Here is a 25,799-nt window from a genome sequence, read left to right as displayed (position 1 = left end):
TTATGCTATTGGTGCGGCATTATACCAGGATAGACGTCCTGTTGCGTTTGAAAGTAAGAAGCTTTCTGATGCTGAGATGCGTTATCCAACGTATGAAAAGGAGCTTTATGCTGTAGTCCACGCCCTGAGGAAATGGTGGCACTACTTGTATGGCTCTACGTTTGTTGCATGGACAGATCATCACTCCTTGCGCTATATCTGTGATCAGGGTGACCTCAGAGGCTGGAAGGCTAGATGGGTTGAGCTTATGCAAGAGTTTGACTTTGAGATTTGTTATAGAAAAGGATCCAGCAATCGAGTTGCCGATGCGCTCAGCAGGATTCCTGAGTTAATGCCTTGTCTATGGCTGAAATCTCGACGGATTTCTATCTCTCTCTCCGAGGGCTATGTTGTTCTGATGGCCATTTTGGCAAGATATGGAACGAGGTCGAAACGGGGCATGACTCGCATATAGGCTTGGGTGGTCCGGAGACCCAAGTGAGTCGTGTTGGAGAGATGAGACAGCGACAATATTCCATTAGAGGTGGACTATTGTTCAGAAAAGGTAAAGTCTGCGTGCCGGAAATCGATGAGATTCGACAAAGGATTTTGTGCGAATGCCACGATGTTCCTAGCGCTGGGCACCCAGGCATCTAGAGAACTTTGGCTTTGGTCAAACGATATTTCTATTGGCCAAGAATGCGCTCTTACATAGAGAGCTATGTGAAGAGATGCGCTCAGTGTCAGATCAATAAGGCAGAGCGCCTTAGAAAAGTTGGCCTGCTACATCCATTGGAAATCCCAGATGCCAAATGGCAAAGTATTTCCATGGACTTCATCGTTGGTTTGCCAAATACCAGTCGGGGCAATGACGCTATTTGGGTTGTGGTCGCTAGACTCACAAAAATGGCGAAGTTTATACCAACAAAGTCCATAGTAAAAAGCCACGAGTTGGCGGTTTTATTTGTCGATCAGCTTTATAAGTTGTATGGTCTCCTAGAAGATATCGTCAGTGATCGAGATATCAAGTTCACTGGCTGATTTTGGCGAGATGTCTTTGCTCATCTTCAGACGAAGTTGAGTATGTCGTCTTCTGACCATCCTAAGTCCGACGGACAAACTGAGAGGATGAATCAGACGTTTGAGGACATGTTGAGAGCCTATGTCTCTCACAGGCAGTCTGATTGGGAAAGGTATCTTCCACAGTTAGAGTTTGCCTATAATAGTAGCAAGCATTCTGCTATTGGATTTAGCCCGTTCATGTTGATGTATGGATTTGAGCCTAAATTCCCAATTGCTATTGGCTTAGAGAAAGTCAAGGAACGCCAAGCTCGTGATTTCCTGCATGACATGTAGGAAATGCTCGAATTGGCTAAGGATAGTATAAGAACTTCATAAGCCTCAGTATTGAAGGCTCAGAGCTCATAGTATTAAGTACCTGTTAGAGCTTTGAAGGCTCAGTATCCCCACTTCATTGATGAGGACATCAATGGTTCTTAAGGGGGGAAGTATGTTATGTCCCGCTCACAGGAGAGGGGATCTAGCCCAGATGCCGTCAGGATGGGCGTCCAGTGTCCGGGCGGACGTAGTGTGAATACGGCCAATGTGGCGGCCATTATTATAAAAGGGAAGCCAAGGCTTCATTTCGACCCCCACTGGCAGAGTGCCAGTGGTTAGCCCGCGAGGCTAGAGTGCGCGAGGTCACCTCGAGGAGGTGAGGCCGGGTGGTATGGGACGCCCTGTCTTACAGGCGCACGCCTACGTCCTCGGACGCTGGCCCCAGCACGGGGGAGCTGCCGGATGGTGGCTATGGTCGGGTGGTTCGTCCGACGCGTATTTGTAGGCGGTCCGTGTAGCTGGGAGATCCTTTCTTTGCGTTCGTTTCAGCCTCCTATCTATGGAATATTCCCTTTCGGATGCTCTTGTCACCCACCTTGTGACGCATTAGGAATATCCATCACCTAGTGCTTTCTCACCGAACTTACGGTACAATCTCCTTCACAATGCTCTATGTCACCCTTCCCATGACGCATGAGAGATGTCCGTTCTGGATGGTCGAATACTTGTTCCCGATGCTTCTTGTCACCCATCCAATGTGATGCATTAGAAGTACCCGTTCTTGGTGGCCCTATAGATATCCCCGTTTACAGTGCTCCCGTCATTACTCTGAATGCCGCACAAGAAATATGTGTACTCGGACGTCTCAAGCGAGAGAACCCCTCTCACTTACAATTCCAATAATTCATTTAGAATTATTTTTCCTCGTGTCTCAAGCAAGAAAACCCTCTTACTTATAAACCCATTAATTCATTTAGAATTATATTTCCTTCAGATAAAGTTAATTTAGCAACATCAGGTACCTTTGGCACTTAGCATTGACTCTACATAATGTAAACCCACTCAATTCACATTGACTCTACACAAACATGCAATTTGGCTACGCGCCCAAAAACTGGCTCTGCAATTTGTGGACGTCTATATAGGAAGAGGCAAAATTCCTCCTCGAGAGTGTTGTTCCCCACCTTTGGCGGTATTTCTCTATTATTGACCTCAACCATTTCTTTATTACTGATTTGAAATGTTGTTCCCCACTTCTGGCGGTATTTCTCTATTATTGATCTCAACCATTTCTTTATTACTGATTTGAAACGTGTTACAACTCTTAAGTGAGACCACTCAAATAATCTAAGTTTACAATCGGCATCCTAACCTTTAATTTATAGGCCCCAGGTCCCCAAAAGCAATGAAAAGCATCTGCTATTAACAAGTGAAACTCGAGGTAGAAGTAATTTATGTGGGTATCTACTAGAAAGCTAGTACCTGTGTCTGCCGGCCAGTGTCCGACGCCGACATTTATCTCCTTATTCTTTATACATAAAAAGAATAAGGAGCTCTCACTCATTCTCACACTGTGCTCATATAGTGAGATTTGGGAGCTCCCACCCCACATTCTGTGTTGTGCTCTCTCTCTCTCTCTCTCTCTCTCTCTCTCTCTCTCTCTCTCTCTCTCTCTCTCTCTCTCTCCTTCGCACTCTCCGTACGTGCACCGCATTCGCGCACTCACAATTGGTATCAGAGCTTTGATGACGCATGCAACGACTTCCCGGCGAGATGGAAGCGATGGAGCTCGGCTATGGCGGAGGTGGATACGGCTCGACGGTGTGAGATCTCAGCTTAAGCATGTATATTCAGCTTGTGTAGAGCTTGTGTAGCAAGCCATTGCTGAATTTTGCAGAAAAAGAGAAGGAACAAGAAGTGTTGCAGCTCGTTTTTGCTGATTTTGGCTCCCAAAACAGTGTTTTTTGCATATCTCTGTCACATAGAGTTGGATGGATATGATCCAGGAATCTAGGTTAAGGTTTTGACACATTCAGGATATGATGGTGATGTCCATTTTTTGAAATTCTGCTCTGAATTACAGCAGGTGCAACAACAGCAAGTTTATGCCGCGTTTTTGGGCCGAAAACGAAGGTTTTTGGCATATCTCTCATACCTGGACTCGGATACGTGTGATCCAGGAGTCCACCCTGGGGTTTTGCTTTGTTTTCGGCATATCTCTCACACCCGGACTCGGATACATGTGATCCAGGAGTCCACCCTGGGGTTTTGGCATGTTCTGGACGTGCAAGTCATATCAAAATTTTGATATTCTGAGCGTTGAATTTTCTGCAACAGCCTGTCAACAATCTCGACATATCGAGGTTTTGCAGTTTGATTCCTACAGTGTAGAGAGTGATGCAGTTTGCATCTTTGGTTATGTATGGTACACTGTGGTGCTATTTGAGAGTAAATTCACCTTGTTTTTAGTATGCAAGTGATACTTTGGGATGTGACTTTCGGATTGTTACACATCCGGATGCGGTTTTATGCGTAGTGTTTGACTGTGTGGGACATTTCAGAGAGCTTTTTTAGCACGGTTTTGTGCAGTATCATGCTATGCATGCATTATGCGGATACAATTTGAGCTAGCCATAGCTCATAGGTAGCAGGTAGCAGGTTTACAGGTTTGTAGTGAATTTTTGGACAGGTATACGTCCTGTCACGTAACACATCTAACAATGTGTCCGTGGACAAGCTACAACATGACCAGGGTTCAGTTTAGTCAAGTCAGTCTAGAATAGGCAGTGATCTGACACTTTTTTGAGTCTGTTCGCAGACCGTGCATTTCTAGACACTTATATTAGATGCATATCCTTTGGTTGCACACAATATGACCATCAGATTCCCATCAGAACCCATTAGCAGCATTTTTACAGTGCATAGACCTATTTTCCCTATTTTTGACATTTTTCACTTATTATTTTTAAGTGACTTTTTTGGTTGGAAAGTAGGCAGGGCAATTTTGCTAAGTTGTATAAATAGAAACCTAGCGCTAGCACTTTTTGGCAGAAGAGGCAGTAGGAGCACCTTGCTCAACAGGCAACTTCTCAGCAAGACCAACCTCTGCGACAAGTTTGGCGTTTTCTCTCACCAGAAGGCGTAGCGTTTTTGCACCAGATCAGCCAACGTTTTTGTACTTACAGATTCCCGGCGACAGTAGACAACAGATCAGTCCTAGTGTTAGCAGATTTTCCTGAAACAGTAGATCAGCTCGTAGCGTTTTTGGTTTGCAGATCAACCGTAGCGTTTTTGCAGACTTTCATGACAAGACTTCAGATAGCATCAGCGTTTTCAGTTTTCAGAATCAAGACTCTGCAGTAGAACCCCGAACCTCGCTTATCTCACCTTCCCGCAGCAGTTCCTCGCCGCACGGTGGGATCCATCGAAGTTTACAGTTTCAGGCTGGAAAACGCAGATTTCAGCATCTGCGTTTTCAGCGCGCCGTCGTTGCATCTTCGTTATCGACATTGTCACCGACATAGAGTCAAAATTCAGCATGCAAAGAGCAGAATTCTAAACTTTCAGAGCAGAGATGCAACCTTAGCGTTTCTATGCAGACATTGCACCATACTACATCCCAATTTGCAGATTTCAGCCATTAGCATTTTCAGATTTCAGCCCGTCTTGTCGTCGTCCTCATCGTTGTCGACATCGTCGGCAAGTCCAAAGCATTGTAGAGATTTGTGCAATCAATAGTAGACCACTCTCGCCATAGAGAGTGGGGCCTTGGAGGAGGGTTTGACAACTTCTTGGTGTTGTATTCTTCTCTCTCTATCTCTCGATCTCAACACCTTCATTCACAGTGTTCACCACTTTGTTTGTGTCCATTGCGCTCTCTCACTAAAGGAGCAGAAGGCTCTCCCCTCCGTAAGTAAAATGAACCCTTGAGCACACTTCGGAGCACTCATCTTGAGCAAAGTTCAACATTCATTCCGTTGCACCTTATATTGGTATCAAAGCTTTGGCAGTGTTTTGTATCACTCGAAGAAGGTTCAAGGAACCACATAATTTTTTTTGCTTGTTGCGGTCGCACATAACCCAAGTTCTCTTGGGCGTGTCGATTACTAATCGTGTTTTTGAAGCGTGACAGGAAACCCAAGAAAGAAGGGCTTGTCCAGCCTCCCCTCGTGCCTCTTTTCACTCATTGAGAGCGGACCGTGCACTTAGCGGCCGGCCAATTGACATGAGGTGGGAAAAAGCAACCTTGGTGTGAGCGCAAGGCCGCCAAGGGGTGCGCCCGCGGAAAAGAGCAGAACTCGGGTGAAGAGAAGATCCTTCTCTAACACAGATTGCAAGCGAAAGAAGAACCTCAAGAACTCAAGAACCTCAAGACCCTCAAGAACCTCAAGAACTCAAGAACCCCAAGAACCAAGACCCCCAAGAACCCAAGTTTCTTGTGAACCCAAGAAGCCAAGACCCACAAGAACCCGAGTTCCTAGTGAACTTCAGAACCCAAGACTTCAGTGGATGGTCATCACTCGAAGCGAAATGGATACTTTGCTTGAAAGGTGGTGAGCATGGGAGTGGCGAAGAATAGTTTTCCCCACCAAGAGGTTTTCCCGACCCTCCCCCTTCCCCATCTACGCCAAGGATTGCACTAATTCCTATGGAGGAGTTGGAGCAGATGTTTATGGACAACAAGTTAGAACGCGAAGCAAGGAACTTAGAAAGCGACGAAATCATGGAAGCCATAGAGCGTAAATACGAAGATAGAATGGCAGCAATAGCGCGTGAGCGCGAAGAAAGAGAAACAAAATTTGATCCCGAGAACAAAGAAAGACAAGCAAAATTTGATCGCTTGAACAAAGCAATGAATGACCGACACATGAAAGAGATGTTGCGACTCTTTTCTCAAGTGCAGGCACAGATGCAAGAGATTCGGGAAAAGGAGACTCTCTCAGTCTCTTCTTTTCCAAAGCAAGACACACAAGCTTTGCATGATAATAATGAGCATGATGATTTGCATGATAAGGACAAGCATGATGATTTGCATGATGATCAAGATGTGATTTCTCACAAGCATGATGATTTGCATGAAGATGATGTGATTGTGCACAAGGATGATGTGTTAGTTGATACTTTCTCTAGTGAAGCTAACCTCATTGCAGAGACGATCAATCACGAAGCACCAATCTTGGCGCTTGAGCCTAGGCCCAAAGAACCCCCACGGGAAGATTCGACTAATCAGGAAGAACCGATCTTGGCTCTCGAGCCTAGGTCCAGAGAACCCCCACAGGAAGTATTATGTGTTCAAATAATTAGTCAGCAGGCATTGTTCAAGTGTTTCATTCGTGATCGTTTCCTGTATCTTAGTCCGCGTCTTTATGTGATCCCTTTTCCTAGGCATGACATATTGTACGTTGAGCACGTTCCACTCATGAATGAGCACGGAGTATGCGGATTGTTCATGGAAAGCTGAAATGTTTGCATTCAAGGAAGTCATATTCCATGTCTCTTCCTTGGCACGACACAGTTTTAGAAAGAGCACAAGAAGGATTGAGCATCAAGCATCGGCATTTCCATTGTGAATTGCCACAGTTGATTGATTTAGATCAGAAAGACGAGTTTGGATTCCATGTTTTGCATGTGTTTGATGAACGGTTTGGCACTCCGTCTCTATGTTCATCTACATTGCATGCAGAGTCTTTGAGAAAGATAAGAATTTTTCCAGTCACTTTACATGGAATGGGTATGTTCATGTTTTTGTGTTGGAAGTGGTTTCAGGAATTTTCAACCTCGGAGATTCTTGAAGAAGGTGTATCTACGTCCATAGACGAAGTTAAAGCATCGAAGGAGCCACATAAGACTGTCGCTTTCGGCGCGGCCCAAAGAAGCAAGCATTGCAGACCTTTATGAAGTTCAAGTATCGCATGACCTAGGCATCATTCCAGGATTCCAGACCCTGTTGGCGATCTCCCGACGCCATACAGTTCGGTTTCAGTACCTCACTTTGAAAAGGAGGGCACGTGACACATCCAACCCTATGTGTCCGTGGACAAGCTACAGCATGACCAAGGTTCAATTCAATAAAGTCAGTCTAGAATAGGAGTGATCTGACACTTTTGTGAGTCTGTTCGCAGACCCTGCATGTCCAAACACTTAGATTAGATGCATATCCTCTGGTTGCACACAACATGACCATCATATTCCCATCAGAACCCATTAGGAGCATTTTTACAGTGCATAGACCTATTTTCCCTATTTTTGACATTTTTCACTTATTATTTTTTGGTGACTTTTGTTGGAGAGTAGGTAGGGCAATTTTGCTAAGTTGTATAAATAGAAACCTAGCGCTAGCACTTTCTGGCAGAAGAGGCAGCAGGAGCACCTTGCTCAACAGGCAACTTCTCAGCAAGAGCAACCCCCGCGACAACTCTGGCGTTTTCTCTCACCAGAAGGCCTAGCGTTTTTGCACCAGATCAGCCAGCGTTTTTGCACTTGCAGATTCCCGACGACAGTAGAAAGCAGATCAGCCCTAGCGTTAGCAGATTTCCCCGAAACAGTAGATTAGTCCGTAGCATTTTGGTTTGCAGATTAACCGCAGCGTTTTTGTAGACTTTCGCGACAAGACTTCAGATAGCATCAGCGTTTTCAGTTTTCAGCATTAAGACTCCGCAGTAGAACCCCGAACCTCGCAGATCTCACCTTCCCGCGTAGCCGTTCCTCGCCGCACGGTGGGATCCATCGAAGTTTACAATTTCAGCCCGGAAACACAGATTTCAGCATCTGCATTTTCAGTGCGTCGTCGTCGCATCGTCGTCATCGACATAGAGTCAAAATTCAGCAGATAAAGATTTTCAGATTTCAGCCATTAGCATTTTCAGATTTCAGCCCGTCTCGTCGTCGTCCTCATCGTCGTCGACATCGTCGGCAAGTCCAAAGCATTGTAGAGATTTGTGCAATCAATAGTAGACTACTCTCGCCACAGAGAGTGGGGCCTTGGAGGAGGGTTTGACAACTTCTTGGTGTCGTATTCTTCTCTCTCTATCTCTCAGTCTTAGCACCTTCATTCACAGTGTTCACCTCTTTGTTTGTGTCCATTGCACTCTCTCACTAAAGGAATGGAAGGCTCTCCCTTCCATAAGTAAAATGAACCCCACCCTTGAGCACAGTTCGGAGCACTCATCTTGAGCAAAGTTCAACATTCATTTTGCTGCACCTTAAACGTCCATAGAGCTATTCGGTCAGGAGTGAGCCAATTTGCCAGGCTTTTGGCATTGCATGTAGAACATTTGTGGATTTTGCTACTGAGACAATGTCTATTGTCATGCGTATTTGGTGAGATTTTTTGAGTTTTTGCTCAGCTTTTAGGGGAAACTTTGCTGAAGTTTTCCCAGATTCTCGCTATGGTTTATGCGTACCCGCAGTTTGCTCTCTGATGGTATAGTGGTCGATATATTCCCACTTTGACAGTGATTGAGTGTTTACTCTCACTTTTGACAGGTTTTGTCAATTTGGACACGGTTTGGTGTTCTTGTACCCACTCTCGCAGGAGTGAGGATTTGCGTATGCTTGTGTGGCTACAATACAGGCTAGTCACATGTTTCACAGATTTTTGCAGGCAGTTTCTCTTGTGGGAGGCGAGCTAGTTTGCTCTGTACTTGCGTATATGGTTATACGCTTTATGCTCGGTTGAGGAGTTTGTCCCAGTTTATGCTTACTCTCACTTTTGACAGGTTTTGTCAATTTTGGACACGGTTTGATGTTCTTGTACCCACTCTTGCAGGAGTGAGGATTTGCGTATGCTTGTGTGGCTACAATACAAGCTAGTCACAGGTTTCACAGAATTTTGTAGATTTCTGCAGGCAGTTTCTCTTGTGGGACGCGTTTTGAGCTAGTTTTCTCTCTACTTGCGTATATGGTTATGCGCTTTACGCTCGGTTGAGTAGTTTGTCCCAGTTTATGCTTGCAGAGTTTGTAGATTGTGGAGTTGTTTTATGCATATGTGAGCATCGCTTTTGATGCGATTGATCATGCTTTTGAGCATTGTGTAGTGGTCGAGTTACCTCCCACTTTGTTTGCTATAGTTTTGGCATGGATATGGAGACGCTTCAAGTTAGAGGCGGTTCTCGCTCACGATCGCGATTGACATGTTGGCACTAGGCCACGATGGGCATATTAGGCGCCGTTGCTTCAGGAGTATGAGGCAGTGGAAGAGGCAGATGTGTGGTGCTACTATGAGGACAGATACTAGAGAGTATGCATGTGACGGGCATGTCACTTTTGAGTTTAGCTTGCCTTCAGACTACTTTGTGTCTTGGGATAGCACATTGTCTACGCGTTTTCTACTAGACGAGCATGCAGTTTTTCACATGACGCCATGTCGCGATTTGTTTTGCTCTTTTTCTAGTGGGAGACTTGGTTGTGTGCAGTTTGCTGATGGTTCAGCATATGACATAGAGGGTGCTGGAGATGTATGCATGTCTTTACCTAGTAGTGCATTGCTTACGCTACGAGATGTACGTTATGTATTAGGAATCAGCCAGAGTCTCATTTTAGTGCGTTTGTTGCAGAGTAGTGGATATTGTTTACTACTTGGAGAGCGGTCATTTCAGATGCATAGGGGATCATTGGTAATAGCCAGAGGTGTTAAGAGTGGTCTGGTATACCCTTTGCATATTTCTGACACACGAGGCGATGTAGTCTCTGTGTATCTGCAGCCATGTTTGGAGCGAGAGACGAGGCGTGTCTCTTTTGCAGATGTGCTGCATAGAGAGCACGCTGTGTATTTGTCTTGTGGTGATGTTCACGCAAACAATGGTATCTCTGGGGATGCACAACTTTGTCAGTCATTAGTTGAGGTGACTTCAGTTGAGCCAGAGACCGATGCATTGTTCTATGATGTGTCTGATACGTTTGAAGGCGACAGTGTCCTTCAGACAGTTATGTGTGATCGCAGTGGTGCTGTTTTTGGGTTTTGCAGTCATTCTCAGCAGATATGCCTTTTGCCAGAAGATGCTGACATGGTGATGCATAGTCAGGTGGTCCTGATGAGGATGCATATGACACTGAGGTTGCTGACAGGGATAGGGTGGTATACATAGTGCATGTTTCGTCAGCTTTCGGGTCTCTCGTGTCTGACCTTTTGGTCTCGAGACTTGATCTTGCTTATGCGGTTGGTGCATTTGCAGTGGGAGTTGTCAGTCGTGCGATGACTGACATTGGCATTGGGCATTGTGGAGCCATGCAGGTCGTCACTCGATACCTACATTAGGAGTGTCATTGTAGCTCTAGCCCTAGTGATATGCATGTTGCATCTACACTAGAGCGGTTATAGAGTGAGCAAGTGGGCATAGGTTGAGAGCCGTCTTCTCTCACCTCTTGTATATACTAGTTGTAGGCTAGTCTTCTTGCCACTTATCGGCACACAACCTTTAGTAGGAGAATGTTAGGTAAAGGCGGTGTGCCTCATCGTGCTTTGCCCGTGTCTGCCGGCCAGTGTCCGGCCGTCCACATTTTATCTCCTTATCTTTTATACATACAAAGAATAAGGAGCTCTCACTCATTCTCACATTGTGCTCATACAGTGAGATTTGGGAGCTCCACCCCACATCCTGCGTCGTGCTTTCTCTCTCTCTCTCCTCTCTCCCCTTCGCACCCTCTGCACGCGCAACGCATTTGCGCACTCACAGATTCCAACAAAGATCAGTTGACTTCTTCTCTCTCTGCCAATGCGGGGGGAGATCGCGGAGAAGATTCTCATGAGCAGTCAAAAGCGTACGGCCCACCTCGGCCTACTCAGGCTGAGATTGAAGAGATGGAGCAGTGACAACTCCTGGCTGAACCTAATAACGAATCATGAATCACGATTGATTCAATGGAAGGAATGATTGGATCACTCTGTTCAGTATGAACTTAGTGATGGATTGGGATCCCTGGAAATTATTCTCGCACACGATAGTGCTTGAGGCGACAGATTCTCGCACACGACAGTGCTTGAGGTGAAATATTTCTCGCACACGACAGTGCTCGAGGCAAATGACTACTTGCACACGACACTGCTTGAGTCGAAAAAAATTTAAAATAAAAAAATCTCTATAGACATGATGGCAATATGGGATTAGTTAACCCGACATCAATGAAGTCCGGAATGGATCTAGATGTGGTTACTAAATACGTTACTGGCAGTCATGGTCTGAGATTTGGAATGAATGTTTCTGTGATTGATTGTCATGTGATGTCCTGTGATGTCATGTGCAGTGATGTGACTGTTGTCTTTGTACATGTGCTAGATGTGTCGTGTCTAGTGTGTTGGTACTAACAGTCAGTGTCTACTAAGATAGCTTATGGCCTCTGTCTGTTTTGCACGCGTAATTGAGGGCGATTACAATTCTTTCAAGTGGGGGGTATGTCACAAACTGGTGACGTGGCAGGCCCTCGGACAGACACACACACACACACGTTGATTGTTGACGTGGCAATACAGATAGGCGTTGACATGGCAATACAAACAGATGCTGACGTGACAGTACGGACATCAGTACGGACCCTCGGAAATTCTGCTGACATGCTGACGTGGCAGTTCCGTACGGACAAGGCCGGATTTTGCGCTGGCTGTTGTACGGATTTTCGCAAATCACGTTGATGCTTTTTCTGGGCAGATTTTGGGATCAGTTGCTTTTGGAACAAACTGCTTTAAGGGACTAGTTGCTTTTGCGTTTAATTGCTTTTGGCATCCCTTGTAAGAATAAAAGAGCCCTCAAGGCCTCACTCTTCAGAGCATCTGGACGCAGAGTTTGAGAGCAGAGGACCCTGCGGGAGTTGTACTTTGCTCAAAGATCAATATAAAAGAAATACCGAAAGGGGCGCCAGTGTTTGGGGCCAATCTCTCTAGGCACGGAACTACGTCGGGCCGTGTCGACCAAATTGAACTGTGATTTCAAAGTTGTGAAGTATTTTAAGTAATGCTCTCTTGTGTTGCGACAGAATCTAGACTTGGGGTGCCCAAGTTTGTTTTAGAATATGCCAAATTAGCAGTTCATTGTATGGCTACCATGTCATCACTATACGACCAATGAATCTTGGCGCAAATCACGTCGTAGATTCTAGGTGGTTTGGTGCAATGCTCTTTGGCTTTACTCCAACCCTCTCTCTCTCTCTCTCTCTCTAGCTCTCTCTCTCTGAGGTCAAAGAACTCATGTTTATGATGGGGGTTATTGAGCTGACACATACGAGGGCTTGGAGAGTGGGTAACAAGAAAAGTGAAAGCAACGGGGAGACTTCAAAGGAAAGAGCGCTTATCCTCCGCTTTCCCTTCATGGAAACGAAGAACTTTTTGAAGAAAAGACCCACTCTTAAGAAGACGTCTATTTTTCTTGGAGACGACCTCACATTCTCATAGATTGCTCGTATGAAGTAGATAATGCCGGAGATTAGAGCAGCAAGGGGCAACTGGAAGATTGCTTTTTATAGAGATGGGAGGGTGGTGATAGTGGAGTGACGCTCCACATGACGGTTTGAGACCTTGGGACCACATTAAGGATAGTAGTTTGGAATTGTAATTGGTCACTTCGCCTTGATGTAGGGGCATTTGAAGACAACTTCACTGGGAGAGACATTGTCTTCTACTCAGAGACACATCAAGCGTTGGGACAACTTCTGCCACATGTGAGCGGTTACAAATGATGTAGGGGCATTTGAAGACAACTTCACTGGGAGAGACATTGTCTTCTACTCAGAGACACATCAAGCGTTGGGACAACTTCTGCCACATGTGAGCGGTTACAAATGGGAGACTGCATGCAGAACAGGAACCAAATTTGAGCACAGAGGTCAAGGGTTGGGGGAGTATCTACTTTGTTCAGGGAGGAGCTAAAGCGACTCTTACACATTGTTCGCACAGAGATCAGCAGGCTAGATACATGTGGGTGAGATTGAGGGCAGAGATTGGTAGGTACCTATATATTGCTATGTGCTATTTTTCTGCGAGTGTTTTAGTCTATGCGATGTCTAGAGGACACTCCCCTTTCTCGGTTTTAGATGAAATGGGAATTTTCTAGGGAAGGAGATATCATCCTTCTGGGAGACTTCAATGCCAGGATGGGCCACTCCGAGACAACATTCTATGACACTACAGATGAAATGTTGAGAGAGCTGGAAATTGGTGGCATGGGGCTAGCTAGATGTTCCCAAGATGAGGAACACACAGAGTATGGGAGATACTTGGCAAATATGGGGATTGCACATGGGTTGGCTATATTGAATGGCCTACAGAGGTTCCCAGCAGGAAACCTCTGTAGACATGGGGCCAGCACAGTTGACTATCTCATGATTGAGCCTAGATTTATACCTTCTATTGAGGACTTTACAGTCGGCCATGGGCCTGTTGGTATAGCAGTGGACCTTGCGCTCCTCACAGTGACTATCTCTTTTCAGTTCAACAGAGTTAAGGTGGCACGAGTATCTGCACCTGCTCGCTACACCTTCACTCTGAAGACTAATGGTGTTTACACATATGAGATTTATAGACAATTATGCATAAAGGAGCCGGGATGGCCACTAGAGGAGCTCACCCAGATATTGACAGAGACATTGCAGTATGCAGCAAGAGAGGCATACCCACACACTCAGCCAAAGCATAGATGATGGTTTGGGAGAATGTCCCAAAACAGTTTTGCATGATGAGGAGTGTAGACTCTAGAGAGGCTAGAGTGAGACTTAAAAGGGAGGTACTCTTGGGGGTCACCACTTACAGATTGTCATGGACTACCTTCCGATGCTTAGGGCGAAGGAAGAAGAGGGCCTATCTTGCTCGGCTAGATCCGGACTTGTACGAGCTATTTTTGAGTCAGGACTCAGGTGAGGCATGGAGACTTTTCATGAGCACTCCCCATCACTTCCACCGAGACTTTAGGTGAGTATGCAGCATCTCTCTACACAATTCCCGGACAACCACCTTTACCAGATCCTGCAGAGCCATACCCAGAGACGTGTACTTTCTTACTGCCAATATGGTAAGGAAAGCTATTGACAAAATGAGGATTGGGAGGGCATATGACCATGATGGCCTAGTTGCACAACATTTTCTACATGCCAGAGACATGCTTGCAGATCTTTTAGCAGTATTGTTCAACTGCGCCATGTGCGAGGTTTCTCGAAGACTTGGAATATGTCAACTAATGTGCCTATCTTCAAGGCAGGAGATCCTATGGATCCTCGGAACTATCGCAAGATCATGAATGGACACACATTGGCTAGGCTGTATGCATCCATTCTTGAGCAGCAATTGAGTAGATGGGCAGAGAGAGAGGGCATACGAGCACCAAGACAAGCAAGTTTCAGGAGGGGGTTTTCTACTCTGGACCATATATTGACACTCAATGCTATTATTGAGGAGGGCAGATCACATGGGAAGAGTATTTACTGTAGCTTTGTCGATTTTCGCAAAGCTTTCAATACAGTTCCCAGAGCGAGATTGATGCGCAGACTACAGGAGATGGCGTTGCCCACAGAGCTGATATGGGGGGTCATGGCTTTATACAAGAGTTGAGAGTTGTAGGGCAGGTTCGCACTCCTGAGGGGACATCTAAGTTGGTCCACTCCACGATTGGGGTGGAAACAAGGTTTCCCACTCCCCTACTATTTTTGGTATGTATGTGGATGAGGTTTCAGATTACAGAGAGAGGGAGGGTGATAGAGGAGCATAGCTGGTAGGGACATGAATTCCATCGTTGCTATATGCTGATGACATCGTGTTGATTTCTGACTCCCCAAAGGGAATGGAGCGTCACTTGGATGCCCTACACATTTTTGCTCAAGATAGTGTGTGAACCTTGGCAAGACCAAGATCATGGTGTTTAACACACCACAATGGGTCAGGAGGTTAGCACCCACCTTTACCTATGGTCAGGAGGCGGTGGAGTATACAGATGCATATTATCTTCGGGTGGTATTTAGTGACCCAATGTTTTCCTTGAAAAGAGAAGCAGAGGCTAGATTGACTAGAGCGTCTGCAGCTTTGGGGAGACTTCTCAGGATGAGCTCGAAGGTTTAGTTCTAGGAACCTCGAACGACTTGTGTATCCCGTAGCATTGAGGAATAGAGATGTATGGAAAGGCCGTTGGTTTCTATGATATCTCGGAGGATTAGAACCAAAGCTTCAATACCACATGAGATTATTTGCATAGAGCTAGCTGCCCCCTCGTTGGTGGTAAATGCACTTTCTAGATCAGTCTCCTTTATGCACAGTATCCGGGACCTTACCAAAGACAGATATGGCCGCCTAGCCTTGGAGTCCTCCCATCAGCTAGCATCACATGGAGATACATCTTGCTGGTATGCATAGATGACATATTGGTTTTAGTTACATGGTTTCAGTATGGATAGACCTCCCCCCTTCCAATACTCATTGGATGCACCCTCCATATCTCTCACGCGGATAGAGACTAGACGCATGAGACACGACTTGATTTGATTAAACACCAGATTGACATGGATACAACCGACACATGAGTTGGTGGCTTTCTACAGAGAGCATATTCTCCAGCTTACGGAGGATGGTTTTTTGACTAGGCCTAGCTACATGGACACCCATTTATCTCATGGGATGGGATACGTACGATGTGCTATTCGTTAGATGCGCACATCTTCACATCAGCTTGAGATTGAGACTAGTAGATTCGGAGGAGTACCGACAGAGATCAGGACATGTCAGCTATGTCATATGGAGTCAAAGACAAAGCTGCATTATATATGCCATTGTGTACTACGAGATACGGGGCTGTTTCACTGTCTTTTCAGAGAAGGTTTTGAACCATTTTCTATAGTTATGAGATACCACGATCAGAGGTGCCTCGGTTGTATCTTTTAGAGCTGCACAAATATAGAGAGGGCCTACTAAGGGTATCGCGCGGAGAGTGACATTCCTAGAGATAGACCACAGACTCTTCAGACTAGCTACTATGTAGCGAGATGAGCAGCCGCCATAACAGATTTCAGAGTCCACCGGTACGAGAGGTACATTGATTGACCGATCCCTTGAGCTCGGGAGGTCTAGACGCCCACGAGTACGAAGAGCATCACGACATCGATGGAGACTACAACAGAAGATCAGGTGTAACGGGACGGGCACCACGTGCCAACAAAAGCAAACATAATGAACAATTTTAAGCACGTCAAAAGACGCAAAGTGGCGGAGCTTTACCCCAAGAGAGTATTGGCCCCAAACCATGGTGCCCCTTTCGGTAATTCTTTATATTGCTGCCGATACTCCATCCTTTGCACCTTCATGCAGAAGCATGCCAGAGAATGAGCCCATGGCACATATTGAAAGGCCATGGGTCTATCCAAAGGTAGTACATGAAAAGCATCAAGTTTTAAAAGCATATGGTCTCCAAAAGCTTGTGCAGGGAGCTGTCTGTACAATCTGCCACGTCATCAACAATCAATGCATTTTGCAAAAATCCGTACAATGTCACGCAGCAGTGTCAGCGCAATTCGCGTGCGTTCATAAAGCATGTCAGTGTGAATTACGGAACAGTCGTACAGGGCTTGCCATGTCATCAATTGGCTACACAAAGTATTTTTGTGTGTATGGGTCCTGCTTTATTTATTATGGGCCCTGTCGGATGGGGTACCCATAAGTTGGTTGAACTTTTAATTGTTTTGGCCCACTTGGCGAGAACCTGTAAGTTGGTGAGAACTTCTGCCTCTTCTACTGCTTCTAGGGTTTAGGCCCCTCGGCGGGGATCTGCAAGTCGGCTCAGGTCGTCAGTGGCTTGACACGTCAATAGTTTGTGACATGTCCCCTTCTTGAAAGAAGAGTAATTGTGTGTGATTACTATATATCTGCAAAACAACTCAAGTTAAATAAAAAGAAATAAAAATTCGAGGGTCATTCCAATGGACAATCAATTTTCTCATTCTAGATCCGAGCTCTTGATATTCCGGTGTAGCAAATTAGCCATCACACCCAGACCTCATTGATCTATAACCGGTGTCTTTATGCACTAAAATTACATACCGAGGCAATCTCACCCAATTAGGAATATTCAATGGTTGACACATCACAACGCAACACAAATGCTCACATATGCATGTTACAAGACAGAGAAACATATAGCTACCGATGAACACTTCCCCCGCAAATAACCATCCGGTTCGGGCCATGAGTTGTTCAACGACCCCTCATCATTCCTCCCGCAAATAACCTAAAAAGGTCCGGGCCATGAGATATGGAGGCCTTTTACAACCAAACGCTCCCCAGACCGTAGCTTGCGTCGCTTGAGGTGCTAAGAGTAACCACTACTCAGACTTCTTAATACTCCCTCTGTAAATAAGCATCAAGGTCCGGACCATGAGTAACAACAACAATACTCCCCCATAAATAACCACTAGGGTCCAGGCCATGAGTAAAAACAACAATTTGCAAACATTCAATACTCTCCTCGCAAATAACCACAAGGGTCCGGGCCATGAGTATGTGCAAGCATTCTCAAACATCAATTCTCTTCAATACTCCTCCTAGGAGCAAATCTCTTATCATTGAAACCAGTATTAAAACCAGAGTCAAACAATTCAAATCGGCACCAAGAGAGGTTCAAAACAGATACCATTCATTTCAAAAAAAAATTCAAACAAGATCACCAAACAATTTCTCAAACAGATTCTCGAACAAAATTCAAAAAGTGTCAATCTCAAAAAGCATTCTTGATGTCAGACAAGCTCGAAAATCAATTGGGCTTCCGTCCTGAAACCTGAACCAAAACTAGTGTTAGAGTTCTTCCAGAAGGTTATAGTCGACCACAGCATGGTCCATAGGCTCTTGAATGGTCGAAATTGGCTTGATCAAACAATGTTCCTGTAGCAGTGATGGTAGTCCCAAGATATAGCAATCACACTGGGCCTCCAAGGTTATCGGTTTGAGAAGAGACACCTGCTGAGAGATGTCGAGAAATTTCAAGTTGTAATTTGCTAGGGTTTCCGTGGCAAGCATTTCAGGATACCCCACTCTGCTCGAAGCCGCACTTCGAAGGCATGTAACTTCGGGCAATAATTTTCTTGAAAGCTTGCCAAGTCCTTGGAGTGTGCGGCTTGGTAGCTATAGATATCCACCACTTCATGGCACTGCCTCTGAAAAAATTGTGGCTCGAAAAAAATCTTTGATCCTTCTCTTGCAAGTGGTCTTGGGTTCCTTATGGCTTATGCACGTAAGACAGAGCGATGAAGACGGGAGTGCGTTCCAATACGCGATGGACTAAGGGTGGGAGTCTTTAGTAAGTCCGGGGCAGGGACACAAAGATTTGAAATTTTTTGAAAATTTTGGAAGCGCCATCTTTCTCTGTCTCCTCTTTGATAGGACCGGTATGCTTTTAGAAAAGCACACACTGGAGCTCTAATACCACTCTAACAGGATGGGCACCACATGCCAACGGAAAAGAACATTTTGAACAACTTTAAGCACTTCAAATAACAACTGAACTGAAAAGAGATGCACGACACACGAGACGTGGAGTGGTGGAGTTCCACCCCAAGAGAGCACTAGCCCCAAACCCTGGCGCCCCGTTAGGTATTTCTTTATAGTGCATGAACTCAGTACAACGCCGGTACTCCATCCTCTGCACCTTCACGCAGAAGCATGCCAAAGAATGAGCCCACGGCATGTCCAAAAGGAGTACATGAAAAGCATCAAGTTTTAAAAGCATATGGTCTCCAAAAGCTTACGCAAACTTTAGAGAGTTGCCCATACAATCTGCCACGTCATTAGCAATCAACGTGTTTTGCAGAAATCCATAGAGTGCCACAGGGTAGTGTCAACGCAATTCGCGGGCCTCCATACAATCTGTCAGCGTGAATTACAGAACAGCCGTACAAGGCTTGCCACGTGATCACTTGGCTACGCAAAATATTTTTGTGTGTGTATGGATCGTGCTTTATTTATTATGGACCCTGTCGGATGGGGTACCATAAGTTGGTTGGACTTTTAATTGCTTTGGCCCACTTAGCGAGAACTTGTAAGTTGGTGAGAACTTCTGCTTCTTCTACTATTTCTAGGGTTAAGGCCCCTCAGTCGGGATTTGCAAGTTGCCTTAGGTCTTTAGTGGCTTGACACGTCAGCAATTTCTGACATCAGGACTACTTTACTACAGCACAGGAGACGCCCAATCAGAGTACTTACCATGGAGGACATTGACCAGATTGGGACACCCATGACGATGATGATGTTTTTAACCTTCCTCATCCCTCATGAGATTGTATTTGTTTTTTTTTTGCAAGAGAGCTCTTAGGCACCCCCTACCATAGTGCCCTATGGTTTTATTTTAGTTGTTTTAGTTTTTTCCTAGAAATTTGATCAAATTCTTCCGAGATGTAACTTTTTGGGTCTCATAGGTCATTTTGGTCTTTTGAAGACATTAAAGATAACATTTTGGCCTTTTGGGTCTCATAGGTCATTTTGGCCTTTTGAAGACATCGGATAACATCATCCTTATCAGCACAGGGCTTGATATGTCTAGCTTGATCCGCACTAGATCTATCTAGGCATTACATCCAAAGGCTCCACTGTACAAATGTCTCCGATGCACCAAATTTATCTTATGTGTAGAATTTGATTCAACATAGATGCTTCCACGTCATGCAAGCATCTATGCAGCCATTGAACAAAAAAATGTGAAGCGCCACATAATGGGTTTCATTACATAAAGTGAGAAGTAGCTGATCTAGATAGGGGATGTGGATGTGTTCAGGTGGGGTGCAAAATTCTCCAATGATTGCTTTACCTCCTGTGTAGACCGCCCATTATATATATATATATATATATATATATATATATATATATATATATATATATATATATATATATATATATATATATATATATATATAGAGAGAGAGAGAGAGAGAGAGAGAGAGAGAGAGAGAGAGAGAGAGAGAGAGAGAGAGAGGAATCTGACAGTTGTGCATTTGTTGTGTGCAGGGCTGTCACGTCTGCAGGCTCGTCTGAACTGATAGCTGTTTCTTCCCTTTGTACATATGATATATACCGCACCTACATCAATCCAAATGCAACTGGAAAGCAGATTCTCAACGTCTCAAGGATTGTGGTGTTTGTATTTGGGTGTTTCATGGGTGTTTTGGCCATTCTTCTAAACAAGGCAGGAGTCTCCTTAGGATGGATGTACTTAGCCATGGGGGTTATAATTGGATCTGCCGTGATGCCAGTTGCTTTCCTGCTATTATGGAGCAAAGCTAATGCCAAGGGGGCTGTAGCAGGAGCCATTGTGGGTTGCATTGCAGGGATAATAACATGGTTAGTGGTAACAAAAGTTGAATATGGACGAGTGAATCTTGTCACCACTGGCCGGAATGCGCCTATGTTAGCAGGAAATTTAGTCTCTATCTTGGTGGGGGGTGCAGTACATGCAATTTTAAGCTTCATAGAGCCTCAAAATTACGATTGGGAGACTACAAAGAGTTTGTCAATGGTGGAGGTGGATGCAAGTGATGTGCCCTTGGAAGAATTCAGCGAAGAGAAATTAAGAAGGGCCAAAGGATGGATTTTGAAGTGGGGAATTGGGTTTACATTGGTCATTGTTGTCTTGTGGCCAGCATTGTCACTACCAGCAAAAGTGTTTAGCTTGGAGTATTTCACTTTGTGGACTGTGGTGGCAATAGCCTGGGGAACTATTGGATCTGCTGTCATCATCTTTCTGCCGCTGATCGAAAGCTGGCAAACAATTCAACTCATTCTCAGGGGCATGTTTATCAGGTATGCCAAATAAGAAATATAATTTTTTTTGAAGGGATCGAAGGGATAAGTATGATAAGCCCATTGATCTTGCACAAGAAATGGGCTCAGTTCTTCATTGAAGTTAAGTGTACCTAATACCCATGTCTGATCCTTTGGATCTAATCTACTGTGTAAGGGTGCACATTCATGTAATCTATGTATCCAACTATTGTTCATTGTCACCTTATTTTTTATACCTTGGCATCTTAATAAAGAGAAATGGTTACACAGCCATACATAATGGTTATGTCTATATCTCCTAATTGCGTTTAAAAAAAAAAAAAAAGTCTTTACATAAATAGTGCAAGAAAACTCTAAAGAGAAGAAAACACTAAAAGAAAATAAACAAAAAAGAAGAATATAAATGTAAATGACACACAGATTGCATACATGCTTGACCACCTCTTTTTATAGACATGCAAAGTCTTGACTTTTCTCTTTCATGAGGCTTTCATTTTCTAGACTCACTCTTCACTTATGAATTTGAAAGGAGTTTAATTTTCTTTTAAAATTTGTAGAATTCTAGTCTAATGGCTCTTGCTCATTTATATTACATAGAATCATAGAATCTCTACAGATTCGTTCGCTCTCAGCACGGCACGGAGCCAGCACAACAACCAGTCATTGGACAGATTTGAACTATAGCGTCCACTTCTAGCTGTCTCCGCTAACCAACCCGACCAACATTAGTAGTAGAGTCCCTTCAATATATATTAAAAAACCTGCCTCGGCCTTTTAAGTTTACCCCCTAACCCAGCTGCATGGCGGCGTGCTCTGTCGATGCCGACAGACGCAGAGTGCTCCCTGCTTGCGCGCGGCACCTGCATCCCTACTCCTTCCGCCACTCCCCGCCATCGGGGGGGGGGGGGGGGGGTGTGTACTGATTTTTTTCGGGAAAATTACCAAAATAGTCCTCTAATCTGTGGAAATTCCCTAAATACCCCTCAAATTACAAAAATTCCCAAAATACCCACAATATTTTGTCATAAATTCCCAAAATGCCCTCCAAATTATTCAAAATTCTCAAAATACCCCTGATTGCTTGTCTATCAACACAAGATGTTAAATCCATCTATCATAAGAAGATTGATTGTCTATCAACACAAGATGTTAAATCCAGAATTTGAGTTGGTTATGTAGGCTTTGGAGGTGAATTGCTACATTATCCTTAGACAATTACCTTTTTTTGTGAGGTAATTTGTAACAAATCATTTACTAAGCATGCAAAAATGGATCTCAATTGTCAAGAAGGGATTAAGATTAGAAAATCTTGAATGATCCAACTAAAATAGATACAAGGGTAGTTTGGGAATTTTTGAAATTTGAGGGGTATTTTGGGAATTTTCACAAATTAGAGGGGTATTTTGAAAATTTTCCCTTTCTTTTTTTAGGATACTAGTTGCCAATAGCACAACAATGAAAACGACAACAAATAATGACCAACAATGTGCTTAACGTGTCCAAAAATCTTATGAGTTGTCGGGTACCTATGTGGTTGTCACTATTTGCTTTTGTTATATGTGGATAAGACCTTAAGAAGCCATCAGCCACCATTAAGACCACTATTGTCTACTAGAAAACATACCATGCAGAACAAATTTTCTAGATTGAATTGAATCAAAGGAGTCAAAAATCCTACAAGCACCTGGTATTTGCAAAAGGAAGGTAAAATTCTACATTAATTATCCTTGGAAACCCACTTGATTCACCAAAAACCGTAATGTTGAAAAAGCTTTCATCACAAGTTGCACCCAATCTCAAGCTCTTTCAAACATTAGCCCATAAGCCAGCAAGTACTATTTGGGTTACATGTGAACACAAACACAATGACGGGGATAATGACCTAGGAGCATTATTTTAATAAATCTAGAATGAGAGGGTATACAATTGTATTGGTTGGATGAATGACAAAGAATCCTATAGGTCATTGATATGCTCGGGGGGTGCATTATTGAGAAACCCCCTTTATAACGTGCATTTGTAGGGTATTTTAAAAACCCCTTTTTAAACATATCTGAATAAATATAATGACTTTTATTTTTTAAAAAAATTAAATTAGAATATAAAACCCCCTTTTGTTTATGTATCTTTCTTAATTTGCTTAAAATTTTTATATTAAAAAGTCCCTCCTACTGAACTCACGTGATACATTAACATGATTACATAATGCAACCCTTGAGCTAATATGTTGTTGCAAGTGACCTAGAGATGTGAAACGAGGGACGCTCCATTTTGAACTAGAAGTAGGTGCCATGTTATAAAAATGGATTAAAGGCTATAAAAATAGTCTAAGACTAACAATAGATACTAGGGTAGAACACATGTGTAGGGCCAAAGTGGTCTAACAACCGTGACCTACAACCCAAGATCCAATACGTCCCCTTCGATATGTAAGATGATAGGTAGAACTTCGATATGCTAAAGAATGTGATCTAATCTCGGTCAATAGAGGTCCAAGAGAGATGATTGGTGGGAAGTTGAAGTTTGCAAGATTGTCCATGGCATGACAATACTTCAAGCTGACATAACCATCCTTTATAAACATGCCATCCAAAATGTGTAGCAAATACAATTTTAAATGATAGATAGTTATAAATTGTGTAATGGGAGAAAAAGTGCCATCAAAGTCAACACCTTTGTGTTGAGAATAACCTTTAGCAAGAAGACAAGCCTTGTACTTGATCTAAAGAACCATCCAAATGAAACTTGAATTTGAAAACCCACTTCACACCAAATAGCTTCTTTAGTATGAACAAGGAACAAGTCTCCATGTATCTTGTCCTTGAAATCTAGCTCAACGATTTGGGACAATTAAGCATAGGTCACCTTTTTGAACTACAAGTGATGCAATGAGAAGTAGTAGAAATCTACTTAGTAAGAGCATAATGAAATAGGAAAAAAAATCAAAAAGTAGATTGCAAATCCATCTAGGACGATCCTTATCCTTTGCATGTGTAGAGGAGGATATGTGTGTGTGTGTGTGCGCGCGTGCGTGCGGAAACAAGTAGAGGGGGCATGTAAAATACATGAGGGATACATAGAGATAGGAGGGAGAGAGGGATGATGAAAAAGAGTGCATGCCATCTTCGTCACTATCATGTTCTTCCTTGCCACAACACCATTCTTTTGAGGGAGAAGATTCCCTTTAAATTCCTTTAAAATAAAGAGATGAAACAAATAGAAAAATTTAAGCATCGCTACCACTTATTAAAATAGAGACTTCAGAGGTATATTGGTCATCAACTTGGTTAATTTACACTTGAAAGTGAAATAGAGCATCAATCTTCTTAGCAAGAAAATTATCCAAGTGTTCTATGGGAAATCATAAAAAAGAATCAAATAATATTGAGAATTACCAAGATATCCACCTGCATAGACCATATAAAATCAACATGGACAAGATTAAGAATGCAAGAAACGAATACGTGGTGTCCACTAGGAAAGACTCAATGTCTTGTTTCCCTTTGGCACGTGAATAGCAAATTTGATGAGGCTTGTGTGTTGGAATTAGGGTTGCACAGAAACACACACAGCTTGGAGAAGACGAAGGAAGCTCATGGGACACAATCAAGAGTGTGTTACTTAGTATGCAATGGAAAGATAGATAGCCCTAGAGTGATGGGTGTATATATCATGCTCAGGGAAAAAAACCTCCTAAAGAGGGAAAAAATGCCCTGGCGGTCCTAGTGTGTTCACACACATCACTACCACATGTATATGGTAACAAATCCCCCCTGGAGTGATGCGGTGAACGAGAGCTGGCACATGAGTAAAGGGAAGTGCCATGCCCTGAGGACATGATCAATCCACAAAGGGGAGTAAGCCCAAAGCTTTGCGGAAAGCTTCAACCTTTGTGAAAAGATCTGCAAGGTTGTCCTGTGTTGGCACATAAGCCAAGATAATCTCTCCTGCTGAGAGCCTGTCCCTGACATAGTGGTAATGCACCTCAATGTGCTTTGTGCGAGCATGAAAAATTGGGTTCCTCACAACTGCCAATGAGCTCTGACTGTCAGTGTAGATAGTGTTGGTAGTGTCCTGTCCAACACCCAAATCAGCCATAAGGCGTCTGAGCCATACACACTCAACCGTAGCTGTGAAGACTGCCCTGTACTCAGCCTCACAACTCGAAGTGGCCACAGTAGGTTGCTTCTTGCTCAACCATGATATACATGAACTGCCAAGCATGAAACAAAAACCACTTGTGGACACTCGCGTGTCAGAACAACCAGCCCAATCTGAGTCCGAAAAAGCATGTAAGTTTGGCGGCAATGATCCCCCCTTGGGATAAAACAAGCCAAGATGTAAAGTGCCACTAAGGTAGCGGAAAATCCTCTTGACAGCCTGGCAATGCTTCGACCCTGGGCTATGCATAAATCTGCTAACCTGTGAGACTACAAACAGAATATCTGGCCTAGTGTTGCATACATAAATGAGGCAGCCAACAACAACTTGGTAAAGAGTGACATCAACAGGATCGCCAACATCATGTAGACTCAACTTCAAACCTGTTTCCATGGGAGTGGCAATAGGTTTGCAATCCTCAAGTGCAAACTTACATAGCAATGTCTCTATGTAACTTTTCTGACACAAAGCAATACCACCCATCACACTGCTTAAACTGTATACCCAAGTAATGATGCAACAACCCCAAATCTTTCATCTTGAAAGTAGCATTCAAATCAGCCTTAAATTCAAAAATATGTCTCTCATTTTG

The 25,799-nt window shown here is 43.9% G+C and overlaps 1 protein-coding gene across 1 annotated transcript in view; it reads left to right on the top strand.

Annotated features, from left to right (window-relative positions):
* Positions 1-21,326, top strand: part of LOC147451678 (urea-proton symporter DUR3-like) — a 36,837-nt gene extending 15,511 nt beyond the window's left edge. The window contains exon 8 of the mRNA XM_086517570.1: positions 20,273-21,326. Coding sequence (XP_086373696.1) covers positions 20,273-21,077 — 805 coding nt within the window. The 3' untranslated portion in view covers positions 21,078-21,326. The remainder of the gene's footprint in view (positions 1-20,272) is intronic.
* Positions 21,327-25,799: the final 4,473 nt, after the last annotated feature.

The sequence above is a fragment of the Adiantum capillus-veneris genome, chromosome 8, assembly GCF_014529385.1.
Source record: "Adiantum capillus-veneris isolate H3 chromosome 8, ASM1452938v2, whole genome shotgun sequence".
In the NCBI taxonomy this organism is placed as follows: Eukaryota; Viridiplantae; Streptophyta; class Polypodiopsida; order Polypodiales; family Pteridaceae; genus Adiantum; species Adiantum capillus-veneris.
This window is presented reverse-complemented; position numbering and strand designations above follow the sequence as displayed.